We start from the raw sequence: 17,986 nt of genomic DNA on the forward strand, positions 1-17,986 counted from the left end.
AAAAATGTATGTAAGCTATATTTCCATGTGTAAATCAGGCTTTTAGAAATACTCAAACATGGGAGGACAGAAAATAGTAAAATGCAGAATTACAAGAGTGTTATATTTAGAATTTCAAATATAGATTTTCAAAATAAATTAATGTAAGTAAATTATATATTTATCCTCTTATCGAACACTGCAATTATTCAAGTCAAAGTAAATTATTTTGTCAAATTTCTAGAAAAACATACTGATTACACATATTTAATAAGGGCTGCATTACGTAAGTCAGTAGTTCTCAACATTGGGGGAGACACTGAGAGGGGGTCGCAAGATGCACTAAAAAAATTACGAATATTTTTTAAATTACACTGTTGCCACTTTACACCAATTTTGCTTGATTTTTACCAATTTTTATCACTTTTTCCCACCAATTTAGCCAATTTTAGCACATTTTTCCCACTTAAAACCCATTTTTTCTCATGTCAAACCCTTTCCAACACTATTCTTTCTTCCTGTTTTTGCCACTTCTAAACCAATTACACCTATTCTTGCCTCTGTTGCCCCATTATTCCTTCTATTAATCACTTTTTTACCACATTTCACAACCATTTCAAGCCCATATCACTATTTGATAGGCTCATTTTTGCCAGTTTAACCAATTTCTGCCCATTTTTCTGTCTTAGTTAACCCTTTTTGCCAGTTTATATCAATTTTTCCTCCCATTTCACCAAATTTTCCACTGATTTATGCCAATTTAAAGTCATTTGAGCAACTTTTTAATTCCCCTTACCACTATCTATGCCCATTTTTGCCACTTTTTGCTTATTTTTTGCCAATTTTATCACATTTTTTGCCACTTCTAACCAATTTCTGCTACTTTTAAAATCCAAGTTCACCACCTTTTCTTTTTTTTTTTTTTTTTTTTTTTTTTTTTTTTTTTTTTTTTGCGGTTATTAACCTAATCTAGCCATTTTTAACCCATTTTATTTTTGTTTCTAACAAAAGGGATTTAAACTTATTTTTAAGAAGGCTATCTACCACACAAATGAGTAAAAACATATACTTGCCTCTTTGGTCGGAGTGGTTATTTTTCAGGTTACAGCTCTCCCTTTATCCCCCCTTAGGGGCGGCCTTGTCTCCACCTGACTATTCTAGAATGTGCACAGCTGTGTTCAACCACCTTCAGGTACAGCGGGGGTCCCAGGTCTCTTGCACTTTTGTTTTTGGGGTCCTGGGCTGAAAAGGTTGAGAACCACTGACTTAAGTGAATACATCTGTCAAAAGGAAAAGTTTTTTTTTTTTTTTTTTTTTTCTTTTCTTGAGCCAGACCCCTCTCCAGTTCTCTGACTGCTGATGGTGATATCAGATTTTTTTATTTTCTTATTTATTTTTTTAAAGATTTATTTTTTGGGCTTTTGCCTTTAATTGACAGAGGAGGACAGTAGATAGAGCCAGAAACTGGAGCGAGAGTGGGGAGAGACATGGAGCAAAGGGCCAGAGGCTGGATTTGAACCCAGGCCGCATACATGGGTAGCGCCTTAGACCGCTAGGCCATCTGCACGCCCAATCAGATTTTCAGTGTAGATTAGTTATAAAAATAAAAAAGGGAGAACCTGTGGTTTTGATTGCTACAAATATACAGCACAGAAGTGGTAGCATGGTGTGCTTCTGGTTCCATGATTGTCATTGCACATCCTGCACCATGCATCGTTCAGCCCTAGCAGGCACTCATATACAGAGGATACAGCCTTCCATGCACTGGTTGCAGGTTAAGATACTCTCTTCTCCTCATATTTCCTCTCTCACTTCAGCTGTCCTATCTAGTAGAGGCAAAAAAAACCAAAATGTAGTCTTGATAGGGCTGTACCTGGCCCACAGACCAGCATTTGGGGATCAGTTAATTAATACGTACAATATCTTCTCCAAACGAGGCTTGAAAACATCTGCCCTATCTACTGAGTACTGATTGCCCTGTTAATGTTTTACCATAACAATGCAATATCAACTCAGTTCTTTTTGCCCTGATGTATTTCTCAGGATATAATCCCAGGGCACCGCTACTTGCCTGAACTGATTTGTGTCGCTTTTTGCGTCCTCTGTGGACGTCTGTTCTCTTAGCGGATCTTGTCCTGAAAATGCTTAGACAGTATTTGACAGAAGGTCTTATCTTGGTTTCCTTTAACCAGTGTGTTTTAAACAATCTCGTCTGGCACCTACCCCATGACTGAGTTTATGGACTGTGAAAAAATAGGGCTTAAAGGAGTCAGTCTTGCTGTTGATAGGCTGGTTTGTCTTTGAAGGTCATATAGTTGATTTCAGTCTGCTTCATAACAACTTAAAATCTCCTCACAGGAGCTTTAAAGGGCAGTTTTGAGAAGTACTTTGCTTAGGAGAAATTTCTGAGAGAAAGGCAGATTTTTGATGATGCTGTGGACTGTAAATGTAGACAGCTTGATGGGTTTGGTGGTCTGTGTGTGTTCTCACAGCTCATCAGTCCTGTCCCACCCACCGCAGTCTTACCATTCTGTTCCAGGTCATCTACATAGGTGGCGCTGTGATGGGGAGCTGCCTCTCCCTGTGTGTGCAGCCTTGTTGAGGCGTCTGCTGCGCGCCTCCCCGGTGTTAAAGCGAGATAAACGCGGGCGCAGTCTGAAGGCAGCCCCCCTCTCTGGCTGCCGGCAAAGGCTTTTAATTGGTAAAATGCAGATTTTTTTTTGATCAGGAGAAGGATTAGGCTCCTTATCTGTCAAGAGTATCTTACTCTAAGATGAAAAGACTGTGCTGAATTACACATGCCAATTCTAGCTCCCTGCCCCCTGCTCGCTTGCTCACTCACTCTCATACTCCCTCGTTTCCTCGCTCTCTCAATTTTTCCCTCTTTAACTTCCTCCCTCCTCTCTTTTTTGCCTCTTTTTTCATGCCCCCCCCCCCCCTTTACACAAAGCACTTCAGCGACTGACATCACAAAAGAGCATATGATTTATTAGGCGGTGTTTGATAAAGCTAAACGGTGTTGCGGGTCCCACAGCTTAGTGAAATTGCCTTGTAAACAGGCCCTCTTTTCATGCACGCTTGCATTCTAATGAATGAGGGCTTCGTCCCAGAGAGGGTTTGATAAGGAGACATGGAGATGGATCCTGAAGTGGGCAAATGCTTGTAAATAGCAGAAAAAAGATGGATTCAGTGTGTTATAGTAATGTGTGTAGAGATGTGTGGGTTTGAGAATTTGCATAGAAGGAGGGCTTTTATTTTTTAGGTGAAAAAAACTCAAATGTAAAACTGTTTTCACCATGCAGCCTTGCAGCAGGGTCTGAAATGGGCTGGGATGGTTTAAGACAGGGGTGTCAAACTCAGTCACAGCAGGGGCTGGATTCTGAATCCGAGTCTAACCTAAGGGGCCTAACAGGGTCTATATATAACCATTGACTATCAACCTAAATGGTTTTGAGAGTAAAAGGTCAACATGCTAAGATAAAAACTCAATATCTGAGATAAAAAGTCAAACTTTCAAGGTTTAAACGTTAAAACATGACATTTAAAGTCAAAATAATGTTTTTAAAAGGCAAAGTAAGAGATAGAACTCTGAAATCATGATTTTTAAGTCAAAATATGAGTTTTAAAGTACAAAATGAGCTAAAAGTCAAAGTTAGGAGTTGAAATGAACAGCAAAACTGAGATAAAATTCAAAATCATGATATTTTACAATCAAAATGTGAGATAAATACCAAAATCATGAGTTTTAAAGGTAAAAAAAAACTTATCTAAATGTCAAATTTAGAAGTTGAAATGGTCAGCAAAACTGAGATAAAATTCAAAATCAAGATATTTAACAATCAAAATGTGAGATCAAAGTGAAATTGAGGAGTTGAAATGGTCAGCAAATCTGTGAAAAAAAATTCAAAATCATGGAATTTAACGATCAAAATGTAAAATAAATATTGAAATTGAGAGTTTAAAATGTCAAATATTGAACAATGTTAAAAATCGTGAGTTTTAAAGGTAAAAAACTGAAATAAAAGTCAAAATTAGGAGTTGTTAAAGGTCAAAACATGAGATAAAAGTCAAAATCATGACTTTAAAAGGTCAAACTAGGATTCAATGTAAAATTATAAATCTAAAAGGTAAAAATATGAGATAAAAAGTCAAAACCATAACTTTTAGTCATAACTATGAGATGCAAAATTGAAAATATCAAGAAAACACAAATTTCTCCTATGATCCTGACTTTTTATCAAAGTATTTTTACTGTTTACTTTTCTAATTTTAATGACTCAGCAAGGATGTTATAAATCATCTTGGTTAAGTTTACTTTTTTATACAGTAGGAAATCTGCAGACCTCATACTGGTGGGCCAGTTCTAATAAAAATATCATATGATCTGGTGGGCTGGGTATAACTGTACCACGGGCGGGATTTGGCCCCCGCGCCTTGAGTTTGACACCCCTGGTTTATGTGGATATTGATTCATAAAGAAAAATATATGGCAGGCCTACTGCTCAGTAAATTATTTTCACCACTACAACCACTGAGAGAAACATTTGAATAAGGAGCATTTTTAATATGTACTGGGCTTTTATGCCTTTACCTGAGAGACAGGACAGTGGGAAGTGTTGGAAACTGGAGAACGATTATGGGAATGAAGACCAGATTTGTACCTAGGCTGACCTGGGTGTACCTTACTGTTCAAAGAAGGAAATGTTAACTTTGCATTAAAGGTGTCATAATTGACCACTGTCTTTTTGTTGCTGTGGTATCAAACAGGTTTCACTATTTAATTTTTACAAGAATCAATTCAGAGACAGATGGTTTTCAGTCCATGTCGCCCAGCCCTAGATCTGCACCAAAAAAATGGCCAGCATCTGTGTGGATGTGTGAGTGTTTGCACCTCTCATACGTCACAGACGGCTACAGTGTCCCCTGTGTCCGTGTCCCTGGTGCTCCCTGTCGAGCGGCTCCCTTCTAAATCCATCTTGGTGGCGTTTTTACAGTTGTTGGCCGATAAGCTGGCAGGGGGAAGATGAATAACCTGCCGCTCCGCTGCTATCAGCACCTGTTTGTCGATTTAGCCGGCCAACAGGCCCTGTCTGCTCAGCATGGAGATTATTGATTCAATAAGAATTGCCATTAGATCATGCCATTAGGTTTCTCGGCGGCCCCTCTCCCCGTGGTGTCTGTCCCCCTCTTTGTCAGCTCGCAGGCTCATGCATCACACCCGTCAACGACCTCCTTCATTTGTACAAACAGGCTGTGAGTGTGGATCTGTCTGTGTGTGTTGTGCCAGCCACCCGCGTGATCCAGCACCGCGGCGCTCCCATCGCTCTCAGCCCGGGGATATTGAACGCTGCTCGCAACAGACCGATGGCTTGCCACAGGGATTCCCTCACAGAGAGGAAGAAAAAGAGAAGACGAGTCAGGTTTTTCTGAGCCTCTGACCGAGGTCGAGAGGAGATCAATCTTGGGGAAACTTCACTAACGTCTGTGGTCATCCAGTCCCCAATCATTTTCCGTGGAATTAGTCTTGTTTTGTCACTTTGAAATTAAAAAATGTCAAGTGAGAATAATGGAGGTCCTTTGCGGATATATTAGTGTCAATTTTACTCTTTGCTTTTGCTGTCGCTCCCTGCTCTCACTACGCTGACATATTTTTCCAATACTCTTCTTTTAGTATGACTAGTGTATGAGCTCACTGTGTTTTTAGCTACTTAAGGTCTTAAGGTCAATAAGTCTTGAGGAAAGATTAAAAATAGAGCAGCTTCTCGTGGATGTCATGGTCATGGTTTATGCTGCTATGGGGTCATGATCTGGCCAGCAGGCAGGGCACAAAGAAGGTACAAAGATGCCTTTGTCAGAGCAGCGTCATGCCTTGGAGGGAGCTGACCCTTGATACTTTATTTGCTTTGGTCCTGCATGGCTTGTTGCTGAGCAATTTTGAGAGCAAGTGCTCAAAGAGAGCACGTTTTCCCCAGAGCGTTTAGCTGAAAGTCTCTGTTTATCCCTCTTCCGTTCCTCCTGTTGCTTCTTCACTTCCCCTGGAGGTAAAGAGACTCCTCTTTGCAGCTCAGGAATGTAATAATACGATTTTCTTTTGGTCAGGATATTGTGTCTGTCTCTCTGGGTTTAAAATGCTCCCAGATAGGCACTTCAGAGGCCACCACACTTGTTGTCTCAAAGAGACAGCCAGATGTTGACTTTGTCCCCAGAGGGTCCGAGCCAGCGTGCCTTTTCTCCTCCTCACCTCCTTCATTTCTTTGTAACATCCACCACTTACCTGGTTTAACAAGATAGGAAGTGAGAAAAGAAGGAGAAGGTGGAAAGAAGGGAATGGTGCTCACAGATATAATGCTTGGCTAGACTCATAAAGCCCTCGCTTTTTCAGATTCCTTGACTGAACTTCAGATTTCTCGCCCCCTTTCCCTCGTCTCCCTCCTGTCTTCCCTCCGTCCTAAGCCTCAGATTGGAAGTTGCCACCGCAGCACAACTGTCAGCACTTGTCATGGAGGGGGCGAGGGCCCATTGTGATGTGAAGTGACAGGGTTTTATTTGAAAGTCCTGTTCAGATTGGACACTGAGACACACAAGTCTGCCTTTACCCTCACTGTTTGTGCAGGTTTCTACAGAAATAAACAAGAAAAAGGACCAGAAATGAGATGAGTAAATAAAATAGAGGAGTACCAAAAAGAAGATATAGATCAGCGACACTCTTGTGGCTCTTGTGTGATTATTTGTGGCTCTTTTACGTCTTAATTTTAAATATTAATCCCCCTTGAAAACCTTTAAAAAGGGAAACTGTTTTGCCATTTTCTCAATTTTTGCCTTTTTTCACCCATTTAAGCTATCTTTTGCCATCAAAGACCCCCTTTTTCCTTTTTTGGCATTTTGTAACTTCTTTTGCCACTTTGTCCCCATTTATTCCAATTTCATCCCATTTTTGCCATTTTCACAATTTTTTTTGCCACTTTTTGCCCACTTAAGCTACCTTTTGCCATTAAACATCCATTTTCACTATTTTTTGCCCCATTTTTGCAGCCTCTTTTTTTCTCCAATTTTTGCCACTTTTAGCCCATTTTTGCAAAAAAATTTTTTTTTACAATTCTCTGCCTCTTTTCTTTCAAACAAGCTACCTTTTGCCATTAAATACCAATTGTTTCCTTTTTTCCCAAAATTTTGCCTCTTCTTTTTGCCACTTTTTTCTATTTTTGCTCTTTGTCACCTTTTTTTGCTATTTTTTGCGATTAAATACCACTTGTTTCCTATTTTTTGCCCATTTTTGCCACTCTTTACTGCTTTTTGCCCATTTAAGTCACTTTTCACTCATTTTTTTAACACCTTTGGAACCATTTTTTTTCCACCTGTAACTCTTTTTTGGTCACTTCCCACCCACTTTTGCTACTTTCTGGCTATTTCCCCCCATTTTCCCCCCTTTTTGCTGCTCTTTGACCATTTTTGCCCCCTTTAACTTATTTTTATTGCTACTTCAAGCCATTTTTTGCCACTTTTCACAACTTAGATTGTGTGTCTTGCAAAGGAATTTTTCAACAATTTGGCTCTTCGGTTGAACAGGGTTGAGTAACACTGATATAGATACTAGAATGCAGTCAGTATTTTTCCCCATGCCATGGGGTAAACATGTCCTCAATCTAAACATATAAGAAGTTCAAGTCAGGATAACATTGGGCCTTATTTACAGGTATCTTCCTGAGCTTATTTTTAAATAAATGTTCTAAGAAGGCTCATTCCTAAGGCTGTTCTTTGTCTGCTGAATTCTTTGCTCCTGTATTTGTAAATGAATGAATGCCCTGTCCTTGTATGCTTGAAGCTTGTGTATGTTTTTTTCCTCATTAGCGTAGAAACGCCCCTTTAGTGCCCATATAAGGTCATAAGACTGAAGGGTGATGTGCAAACACAGAAGTCACGCAAGTTCGAAAGGAGAAATAGGGCTGAGATGAACCTGACATGCAAGACAAGCTATTTCACATATCCATGACATGGGATATACCAGGGGCTGCACGGTGGTGCAGGGGTTAACGCTGTTGCCTCACAGTAAGAAGGTTCCTAGTTTGCTTACTGGTCAGGGCATTTCTGTGCAGAGTGTGCATGTTGTCCCCGTGCATGCGTGGGTTCTCTATGGGTACTCCAGCTTCCTCCCACCACCAAAAAACATGTCATTAGGTTAATTGGTGACTCTAAATTGGTCGTAGGTGTAAATGTGAGCATGCCTGGTTGTCTGTCTCTATATGTCAGCCCTTTGATTGACTGGTGATCAGTCAAGGGTGTATCCCACCTCTTGCCCAATGACAGCTAGGCTCCAGCCCCCCACAACCCCCAACGGCCACAACATGATAATAAGTAGCAGCAAAGAGTGCAAACTAATAACTGCTATTGAAGAAAAATGTGGTGTGTTTCTTGACAAATCAGTTCCTGACTGAATCAAGGTTGAGACTTGGATGAATGTCAAATTCTTCTTGAATGCTGCATGAGTGGGTTTCAGGAGAGAGAACAGCTGCTGAATGAGAGTCCATTGACGACGCTGGTTAAAGTTCTGTCTTCTTTTTCCTAGCACATCAACAATGACCACATACATGGAGAGAAGAAGGAGTTTGTATGTCGGTGGGAGGAATGCTCTCGAGAACAGAAACCCTTCAAGGCTCAGTACATGCTGGTGGTCCACATGCGCAGGCATACTGGAGAAAAACCCCACAAGTGCACGGTAAGGTCAATTCCTCAATCGAGCTTGTTTCTATGCAGATGACTTTCTGTTTTACATGTACAGAATTTAAGAGTTCTTTTTGTTCTTGCAGTTTGAGGGTTGTGCCAAGGCGTACTCCCGCCTGGAAAACCTAAAGACCCACTTGCGTTCCCACACTGGAGAAAAACCTTACGTGTGTGAACATGAAGGCTGCAACAAGGCCTTTTCTAATGCTTCAGATCGCGCCAAGCATCAGAACCGGACACACTCAAATGAGGTAATTTTACAGTTATGCTGTTTCAACTTTGCTCCTCAAATATGGCATTTACAAACATGTCTCTAACAGCTCTTTTTTCTTCTCTTCCAGAAACCGTATGTATGTAAAATCCCCGGCTGCACCAAACGCTACACAGACCCGAGCTCTTTGCGCAAGCATGTGAAGACGGTTCATGGGCCAGAGGCGCATGTTACAAAGAAACAGCGAGGAGATTATCCACGCCCTCCGCCCCAACCTAGGGAGCCTGGGGGCAACAGCCAGGGACGGTCCCCAGGGCAACTGCCCCTGGGTGGGTATACGGACCAAAGGGAGTACAACCATGCTACCTCAAAACAAGATGAATGTCTGCAGGTCAAGTCCATCAAGACAGAGAAGCCCATGGTGAGACTTAACCGCTGCTTTTAGTTTAATTTTTCAGCTACTCACAGCTTTTAATACTGATTCTTTTCTACTAATTTTATACTAATTCCTTTACTTACATGCATGATAGCTAAAATGCCTGATACTAAGATCTCTGACGTAAAAAGTTAGGGAATGATTTTAACCCTGAAGTCTTCTAACGAACAAACATTCTCTTCTGTTCAATGCTTCGGCATTTCTCTCCTTCACTTTCTAAGGACAGTGGGTAATCAGGTGAGATAGGTCTCTTTATGTTTGTCAAAACATATATTTTTGTACTTTCTGCCACACTTTTCTCATTCCATAACAACTGCTTGACTTTCACCAGAAGAAAACATTATCATTGTACATTCCCTCATAAGTTTATGTGGTCATTTCATTTTCAAACACTTCGAGAAGCTCACTATTCACGAAAGGCGATGCATTTCTTTGTGACACAAGCGCCTGCCTTTGGTCAGAGCTGTTAGGGCACAGAGAGCACGCCTGAAAAAGCCCAGGGCTTCATTGTGCTGCCAAAATCATTCACACAGTAAACAAGGCGAAAAACCTCCAAACACTGACGACTCTGCTTGCCAAAAAAGTAATTCTATTATTCCTCAGTGCAACATAGTTCCTAAAATTCAGTAAACAACATAATTAGGCACCAGCCTGTCACACAAGAGGCCTTTATCCTATTTGTTTGTCCTCTGAAAACAACCCAAAAACATTTTTTCTTTTTCAGCCTGTTCTGGCCAGATCACAGGGGGAGGCATCGCTCATGCCTCAGTAATTTACAAAATGTCTCCCAGTCCATGCTGTTTTCTAAAAGAATAATTGTAGAGGTTTGTTAGCTTGTTTGGACTACCAGATGAAACTTCAGTGACCATGCAAGATAATTCTGCAGACATGAATAGAATTATCTTTCACAAGTGTCCTTTATAAGTTTGCATCATTGTGTAACACTGTAAGGAATGCACAGATTACATCACATCATTTGAAGCTGTTTAATTTCCCATGTCTTATTTTTATAAACTTGATTTTGACTTGTCTTTTCTGTCTTCTTCAATATCTTCCCTGGCTTCTGTCTGTCAGGCGTCTCAGCCAAGCCCTGGCGGTCAGTCTACATGCAGCAGTGACCAGTCCCCCATCAGCACCTATCCCAGCAGTGGAGTCCAGCTTGCTGTGAGCGCCGGACGCTCACCAGGGGAGGGGCTGGAGGAGAACGAGGAGAAAGAGGAAAAAGAAGAGGAGGCAGAGGAGGAGTGTGAGGGTGAGCCGGCCCCCATTATGGACTCCACAGTCTCCACGGCAACAACAGCCATGCTGACCCTGCAGGCGAGGCGAAGTGTTGGCCGGCCCCTGCGCTGGATGGAACATATCAAGATGGAGAGGCTGAAGCAGGTGAATGGTGCGCTGCCCAGGCCGGGGCCCCTGTCCCCTACACCGCCCCCAAAAGGCTCCACATTACCAACCATCCTGGGGAAGGGTAAGATTAACTTTATAAAATGCAATCTATCCAGTTTCTGCTGGATAGATTGTCTCACATAACAGTGGCATGGAAAATGTTTCATATTCATTTAGGCAACAGCCCATACATGGTGTTTAGGAAGGGCTGCAGAACTTCAAAATTGCAGGCCAATCAGAGCAACCAAACATGTAGAAGTAGGAATGCATTGCTGCCAAAAAGGGAACTATTTAAATCAAGCTCAACAGTTTGGCTTTCCATGTTAATACATGGGTTTTCGCCATCAGTGGAGACGTCTGGTAAATTAAACTTGCCATATCTGGTAAGAAGAGCAAAAGATCTTTTCTATCAAGATTCTTTGCTCTTCTTTCTTCTTTTTTGCATCATGCCCTGCCAGACCACCAGCAACCTTCTGGTACAAAAGGGAAATTCAGCTGCTGTAAGTGTACAGTCATAGGCGAAAGATTTGGCACCCCTGGAATTTGTCCAGAAAATACCCAGAAATAGTTTCAATTACAAATGTTTTTGGTATACACATGTTTATTTCCTTGGTGTGCATTTGAACAAAACAAAAAAAGCAGAGGGAAAAAAAATTGACATGATTTTACACAAAACTCAAAAATGGGCCTTTCTGACACTAGGCCCTACATTGCGACCCAAAATCTTTTGATAGTCTCCAGATTTCATGATTCCTTGCACACAGTCAAGGCACCCAGTGCCAGAGGCAGCAAAACAACTTCAAAACATATTTGCACCTCCACCATGTTTGACTGTAGGTACTGTGTTCTTTTCTTTGTAGGCCTTGTTCTGTTTTCTGTAAATAGTAGAATGACGTGCTTTTCCAAAAAACTCTACCTTAGTCTCATCCGTCCACAAAATGTTCTCCCAGAAGGATTGAGTCTGCAGGACAGCCTGAATTTGTGTGGAAGTTGACTGAGAATGTTTATCCACCATTCCAACTATCCTGCGTTGCATTCTTTTGTCAGTTTTTTTCTCTTCCGTCCGGAGATTAGCCACAGTGCCATGGGTTGTAAACTTCTTGATTATAGCACAGTGGACAAAGGAATTTCAGGATCTCTAGAGATGGTCTTGTAACCTTGAGATTGTTCATATTTTTCCACAATTTTGATTCTCAAGTCCTCAGACAATTCTGGGCTCTTCTTTCTCTTCTCCATGCTTGGTGTGACACACACAGGCACCCAACACAAAGGTTGAGTCAACTTTTCGACATTCTAACTGGCTTCAGGTGTGATTTCTGGATTGCCAGCACCTGTTACTGCAACAGATAAGTTTAAATGAGCATCACATGCTTGAAATAAAATGATTTACCCACAGTTTTAAAAGGGTGACAATAATTTTGTCTGGCCCAATTTCTGAGTTTTGTGTAAAATTATGTCAATTTTGTCTTTTTTTCTATTTTTTTGTGTTGTTCCAATGCACATAAATGAAATGAACATGTGTATACCATAAACATTTGTAATTGCAATAATTTCTGGGAGAAATTGTGTATTTTCTGGAAAATTCCAGGGGTGCCAATACTTTCGTCCGTGACTGTATATGTGAAAAGCAAACTCATGAGATTCCACTGACCTCCTGAAATTCTGTAGAAATTTTAAGGGCTGCATATGTGAAAACAGCTCTGGATATGTTGACTGGCCTCAAACCGCAAGCCTTCGAATAGAGGGTGAAATGGTCAACTGTACTTATTTGCTACAGCTGCCCAGAAACACTGTTTGGAATTGTGTTTTTCCAAGCTTCCTTATGCTAACAGAGACAAAGATTGGCCCACTTGCAGGGAATCATTTTGTTTTACACAACTTCATGTCACCACAAATATGTGTACAAATCTAGCTCTGAGAAAAGAGTTATCCTGCGTTCCATCTTGCCCATCTTGGCTAGGGCATTTAGGCAAAACAAATGCTTAAAATTTACTGTTCCCCTGGGAAATGGTATCAAAATCATATCAAGCCGTATATCATATCAGGGAAAAAAGCATGTAATAATGTTTCATGGCCAAGTGCTGCCGATATCAACATCTGTGGGAGAGATCTTTTCACATTTACACCCAACTTTTTCTCTCTCATTCCCCGGTGACCCCCCTATAACCCCATAATTTCCATGTTTTCTTTTTTACTCTTCAAACCTTCATTTCATCTCCTGTTTGTGTTTGTCCCCAGGATCCTGTCTGGGCAGGCAGTGGGGGGTGTCTGCTCCTCAGCCACCTGCTCATGCTGAGCTTGGCAGCACAGAGCTAACGGTGCTCAATTTGCTCCGAGACCGACGTGACAGCAGCGGCAGCACCACCAGTTCAGCCTACCTAAGCAGCAGTCGACGCTCCTCAGGCATCTCCCCCTGCTTCTCCAGTCGACGCTCCAGCCAGGCTTCCCAGAACGAGGGAATGATGGCTGCCACTCAGCTCCGCCGCCGGCACAACCTCAGCTCCACCGACTCTTACGACCCCATCTCCACTGATGCCTCCCGCCGGTCCAGTGAGGCAAGCCAGTATGGTGGTGGGGCAGGAGGAGGGGTCGGAGGGGTACCTTTAGCTGGGAGCTGTGGAGGTTTAGGGGGAGTAGGTGTAGGAGGAGGTGGAGGGTCACAGGGGATGCTCAATTTAACCCCAGCACAGCAGTATCATCTGAAAGCCAAGTATGCAGCAGCAACTGGTGGCCCACCTCCCACGCCTCTACCCAACATGGAGCGCATGAGCTTGAAGACACGCATGGCTATGTTGGATGATGGAGGCAGCCACTCTTTGCCACCTCTTGTCAGGCCGCATCGATGCAGTGATGTCACCAACGGGTATACCAATGGGTACATGGGACATTCAGGTTACAGGAGAAGAGTCCTCCTTCCTGGTGAAGGGCCACTGAATGGGAACCGTAGGGCCAGTGACCCAGTGCGAACGCAGGCTCCTGATAGTTGTAATCTACCCACAGTGCAACGCTTCAACAGCCTTAACAACCTCCACCCTCTCCCGCCTCTGTCGCATTACTCTACACCGGAAACTCGCAACTTCAGCCTACAGAACTACACCCGCTCCGAGGGCAACCTGCAGCGAGGTCTGCAGCACTCACCTTACAATCCCAGCATCGCAGAACATGCAGCCTTGGAAGCTTTGGCCATGGAGGATGATGGAGAGGCTGGTCTGTTGCTTGGGGATGAGGATATGCTACCAGATGACCTGGTCCAGTATCTCCACTCACACAATCAGGTGGACCATGGCTCCTACATGCACATTGAGGACCAAATAGCTTCTAGCCAAAGGGACAACTCTCATCCATCAATTGAAGAGATTGACCAGATCCAGAATGGGTTGAATATTGTCTTACCAGGGTCCCAATGCCTCCAACAGCAGCAGATGGTGGAACGGAAGAGCCCAAGCAAGCTTCCAATCCAGTGGAATGAAGTGAGCTCTGGAAGTGCTGAAAGGTCTCCTCATAGGGAACAAAACCACCAGACACAGTGTGGAAGGTGGTCAGGTGCTGATCATGGGCAAGCATCAGCACCTTTTGGGAGGTTTGGAAATATGGTTGTCCAGCAGCAAGTGCCCCTTGATTTCCAGAACAGTTGTGCCCAAGTCAACCAGTCTCAAAGTTCTTGCTGTGTCAATCCTGGGGTGAAGCTAGAGACATCATCTAGGTCCTGCATGGATATCAGAGGTCACAACACTACAAACATCTTTGGAAGGCCTAACTTTGCACAGATCAACAATGGGTCTCTGCATGGATTCAAGCAACAGGCCTCTCATGGACATCAAAAACAGAGCCACTTCCTGCAGAACCACAGCAGTAGCACCTCTTGCCAAGTTGGGAGCAATCTAGTCCTTACCAGAGCTTCTATGGACCAGCTTCCCAGCCTCTCCCAGGGAACAGCTTCTCCACACAATCGGCAGGTCCATGCCCCTCGCCCACCTAACAGTCACAGGAACTTTGTCAAGACCCAGCAGTATCTCAATTCAGAGAACTCTGGTGAAATCCAGGGTGGTCTGAACCAGCAGCAGCAGCTTCAGAGAAATGGTGACCATTGCTCCCTTGCACATCAAGTGTCTGGGCTGAAACTGGAGGCCCCAGACAACGGATACCTAGAGCAAGGCTTTGGTGACAGCCTTTCCTATGAACCAGCGGATCACAAGGCCTCCTCATACTCTGTTCTGGAAGAGCAGTGCTTACTAGACTCAATCACAGAGTCTGCTGGACAAGGTAGTAACAGTGGAGCTGGGGACTCTGCTGCCCTTCTCTCTCCTGGTGCAGACCAGGTGACAAGCACAGTGGATGGTAATGTACCTGGTGTATTAGATGAGGGTCTGGACTTTAGCGCCATGCTAGAGGATGGCTTTGACCAGGGTAGCCTGGTCTCAGGCGTGTTGAGTCCCTCCATCTTCCAGGGTCTGTCTAGAACCTCATCACGGCTTACCACCCCTCGAGCGTCTGCAGCCTTTCACAGCGTGGCTCCTGGCCTGAACAACATGGCCATTGGAGACATGAGCTCTCTCCTCACCACACTTGCTGAGGAGAGTAAGTTCCTGGCGATCATGCAGTAGCTGCTCTCTCTCTCAGCTTTCTCCTCTCTTTAGAAAAAGGAAAAAAAGAAGAGATAAACTCTGGTGTATGTGAAGATTAAGACCAAAGTGTCAATATGAGAACTATATTATGTACTTAAAGTGTTGTGGAGCAGGCAGTTGCTCAGCCCATTTATTTTGTAAAAATGTCATCCCACACAGAAATGGGATGTGTCAAAATAATGTACAGAAATGGTTGTATTCCTTTTCTGGAATGTAGGCTATTTTTGGAAGCTCTTCTCTTTGTATAACTTTGAAATGGTGAGCTAAAGCTCACTTCCTTTGAAACAGTATTCTGTGTATTGTCACTGTTTTTGCTGTTAACACTGATGGTCAAAATGCATGTATTAAAGGTTATGAACACTGTCTATAAGTACATAGACTAGCCCATGTGCCAAGTATCTACCATTCTGGTCCCACAGGTACAAATCCATTTTTCTTACAGCAGGTCAAAAGTCGGTCAGCAGCACAAAAGGCCCCGATGATATCTTTATATAAGTTTTAAAAAGTGGTGGACTTGAATCTGTCGTCATTTTGGTTGTATGTTTATTTTGTGAATCTGTAAATGTTTCAGTGCTTCTACCAAGTTTTACCAAGTGGTGTTTTAGTAACTGCAGTCTGGTATCGAGTCCGAAAAATGGACACATCATCCAAGTCTTGGAGGCACCTAGATAGTTGTCTACTTGATATCTAAATGGCTCAATTTAGTTAGTCTGCCTAGGTACTCCTAAGTGTATATAACAGTGTTTTTATAGTCTGTGATTATCTGATTATTGACGTTGGATTGCACGGTTGCTGGAGCTGATGTTAAAACGGACATTTTCTCCTTAATGATCAAAGGTCCCATTTGGTGCTTTATGTATGCTTACATAAATAGATATTTGTACTTCATGTTTTGAATCTGTCTTATGGCCAGCCGTGGTCCACAGCACATGAATCCCCCTCCCATGGTTATAAATGCTGTAAAGTGGTGTTTTTTGTTTTCATAGGAATTCATTGGTGTTGTTTTCTCCAAAGCTCTTAAATTCAGAATGTGTACTGCCATCAAGTATTGCAGTGACTTTGTCAACAGTGTTAGTATTGCCTTGCAGTCTTGTATGACTGAACACAATTTTGAGTAGTTTACCTTTTATTCAGCGTCAAAGCAATGAGGTACAAATTGTTTTGTTGTTCTTTGGTACTTCTGTCATTTTTGTAGCTGTGCATTGTTTTTTTTTGTTTTTTTTTTTGCTTTACAAAAAGTAGAAATCATTTCCTTTTGAAGGAAGGAAATTACATTGAGGTATGTGCCTTATAAGTATCTGCCTGACGGTAAAGAGAAAGATCACTGCCAATCTTCCATTGTGAATTATGAAAAAGAGAAACATTTTAAGTGTCTTTTAAGACCGAAAAAAGATAAAATGATAGAACATTTATATAAGAAAAGTCTGAATATTAGAAAAGTTAAGATTTGCGAAATGCATTCTACTTTTCTTTGATTTTGTTTCTTTTTTTATGTTTTCACATTTATTGTGCTTTTTTATATATATTGTGTAAATACAATACTCTTTCTGTAGGTTTAGCAGAGGAAATGGGAAGTTTCCAAGGGCCAATAAAGAACTGACTTTGAAAGCAGGGATTCCCCGGCCCTGGGCAGAGGCCAGACACATCTGGCTCAGAGCGGAGCTTTAAGGGCCCAGCACTGCCCTCTGCCAGAAGAGCCACTTTGCTCTTTTATAACTGACTACAAATGTTTGTATGGTTTTAATAAAAATGGAAATTATAACCCATGTCTCCTCTCATCTTTACATGCTGGATCTGATAATACATGAAACTTGTTGGTGTGGATTGTGGTTTTATCCCCATGAGGACAGTAACTCCGAGATAAAGAGATCTACTTTTACTACTGTCTATCTTCCTCCTTATCACAGGATTTCTGCAGATCCTAAAAAATTCTTAAATTGTCTTATTTTTACTTGTGAGTGGTCTTAAATATATATTGACTTAGATTCGTCTTTATCCAATTTTTTTTTTTTACCTACATGTTTTGATTTTGGTCATTCTTTTTTGAGTATAGGCTTGTTAAACGTAACCTGGCACACTAGATGGATTTGTTTCACACATCCATCTTGGTAACCTCTCATAGACAGCGTTTAGAAAAGTGCAGCACCTTTGCAAAAAAACTTGGAGGGGGATTGGATGAACGTTCTGTCTGTCACATCTTTACGGGCCAATCAGAGCAACAAAACACGTGACGTAGCCGCTACCAAGGAGTAAACTCCATATAGAGCTGCATAACGTGAACTATGGCCTGTAGACATGTCAGTACATGACTTTAGTCATTTTTGAAAAGAGAACAACTCACTGTTGTTCTTTGTTCTTCTTTAAACAAAGAAATTTTGTCAATTACTGATAAAACTGGCACTTTAGCAGCATCCACGCTAATCTCTTCCACCATAATTGCACCAGCCTTTTCTTGCTGCTTGCTTACGTCACAACTCCGCCGCACCCGAAAGTCCTGCCACTTTCTAACCGGGCCCAAACAGTTCAGACGGGAGCTTTGCAAGATGGATTCACCAGTTAGAAACACGGAAACGAGCGTATCCATCTGCTTTGCAAGGTTATGGCTATAGGCAGTAAGTCAGAAAAAAAATG

General features: G+C 42.2%; 1 protein-coding gene across 2 annotated transcripts in view; it reads left to right on the forward strand.

Annotated features, from left to right (window-relative positions):
- Positions 1-17,099, forward strand: part of gli3 (GLI family zinc finger 3) — a 193,300-nt gene extending 176,201 nt beyond the window's left edge. For both annotated transcript variants that reach the window (XM_041814401.1, XM_041814402.1), the window contains 5 exons: positions 8,543-8,692; positions 8,784-8,948; positions 9,039-9,329; positions 10,419-10,812; positions 12,969-17,099. In XM_041814401.1, coding sequence (XP_041670335.1) covers positions 8,543-8,692; positions 8,784-8,948; positions 9,039-9,329; positions 10,419-10,812; positions 12,969-15,334 — 3,366 coding nt within the window. In that variant the 3' untranslated portion in view covers positions 15,335-17,099. The remainder of the gene's footprint in view (positions 1-8,542; positions 8,693-8,783; positions 8,949-9,038; positions 9,330-10,418; positions 10,813-12,968) is intronic.
- The last annotated feature ends 887 nt before the right edge of the window (positions 17,100-17,986 follow it).

This window comes from Cheilinus undulatus, linkage group 19 (genome assembly GCF_018320785.1).
Source record: "Cheilinus undulatus linkage group 19, ASM1832078v1, whole genome shotgun sequence".
Taxonomy (NCBI): domain Eukaryota; kingdom Metazoa; phylum Chordata; class Actinopteri; order Labriformes; family Labridae; genus Cheilinus; species Cheilinus undulatus.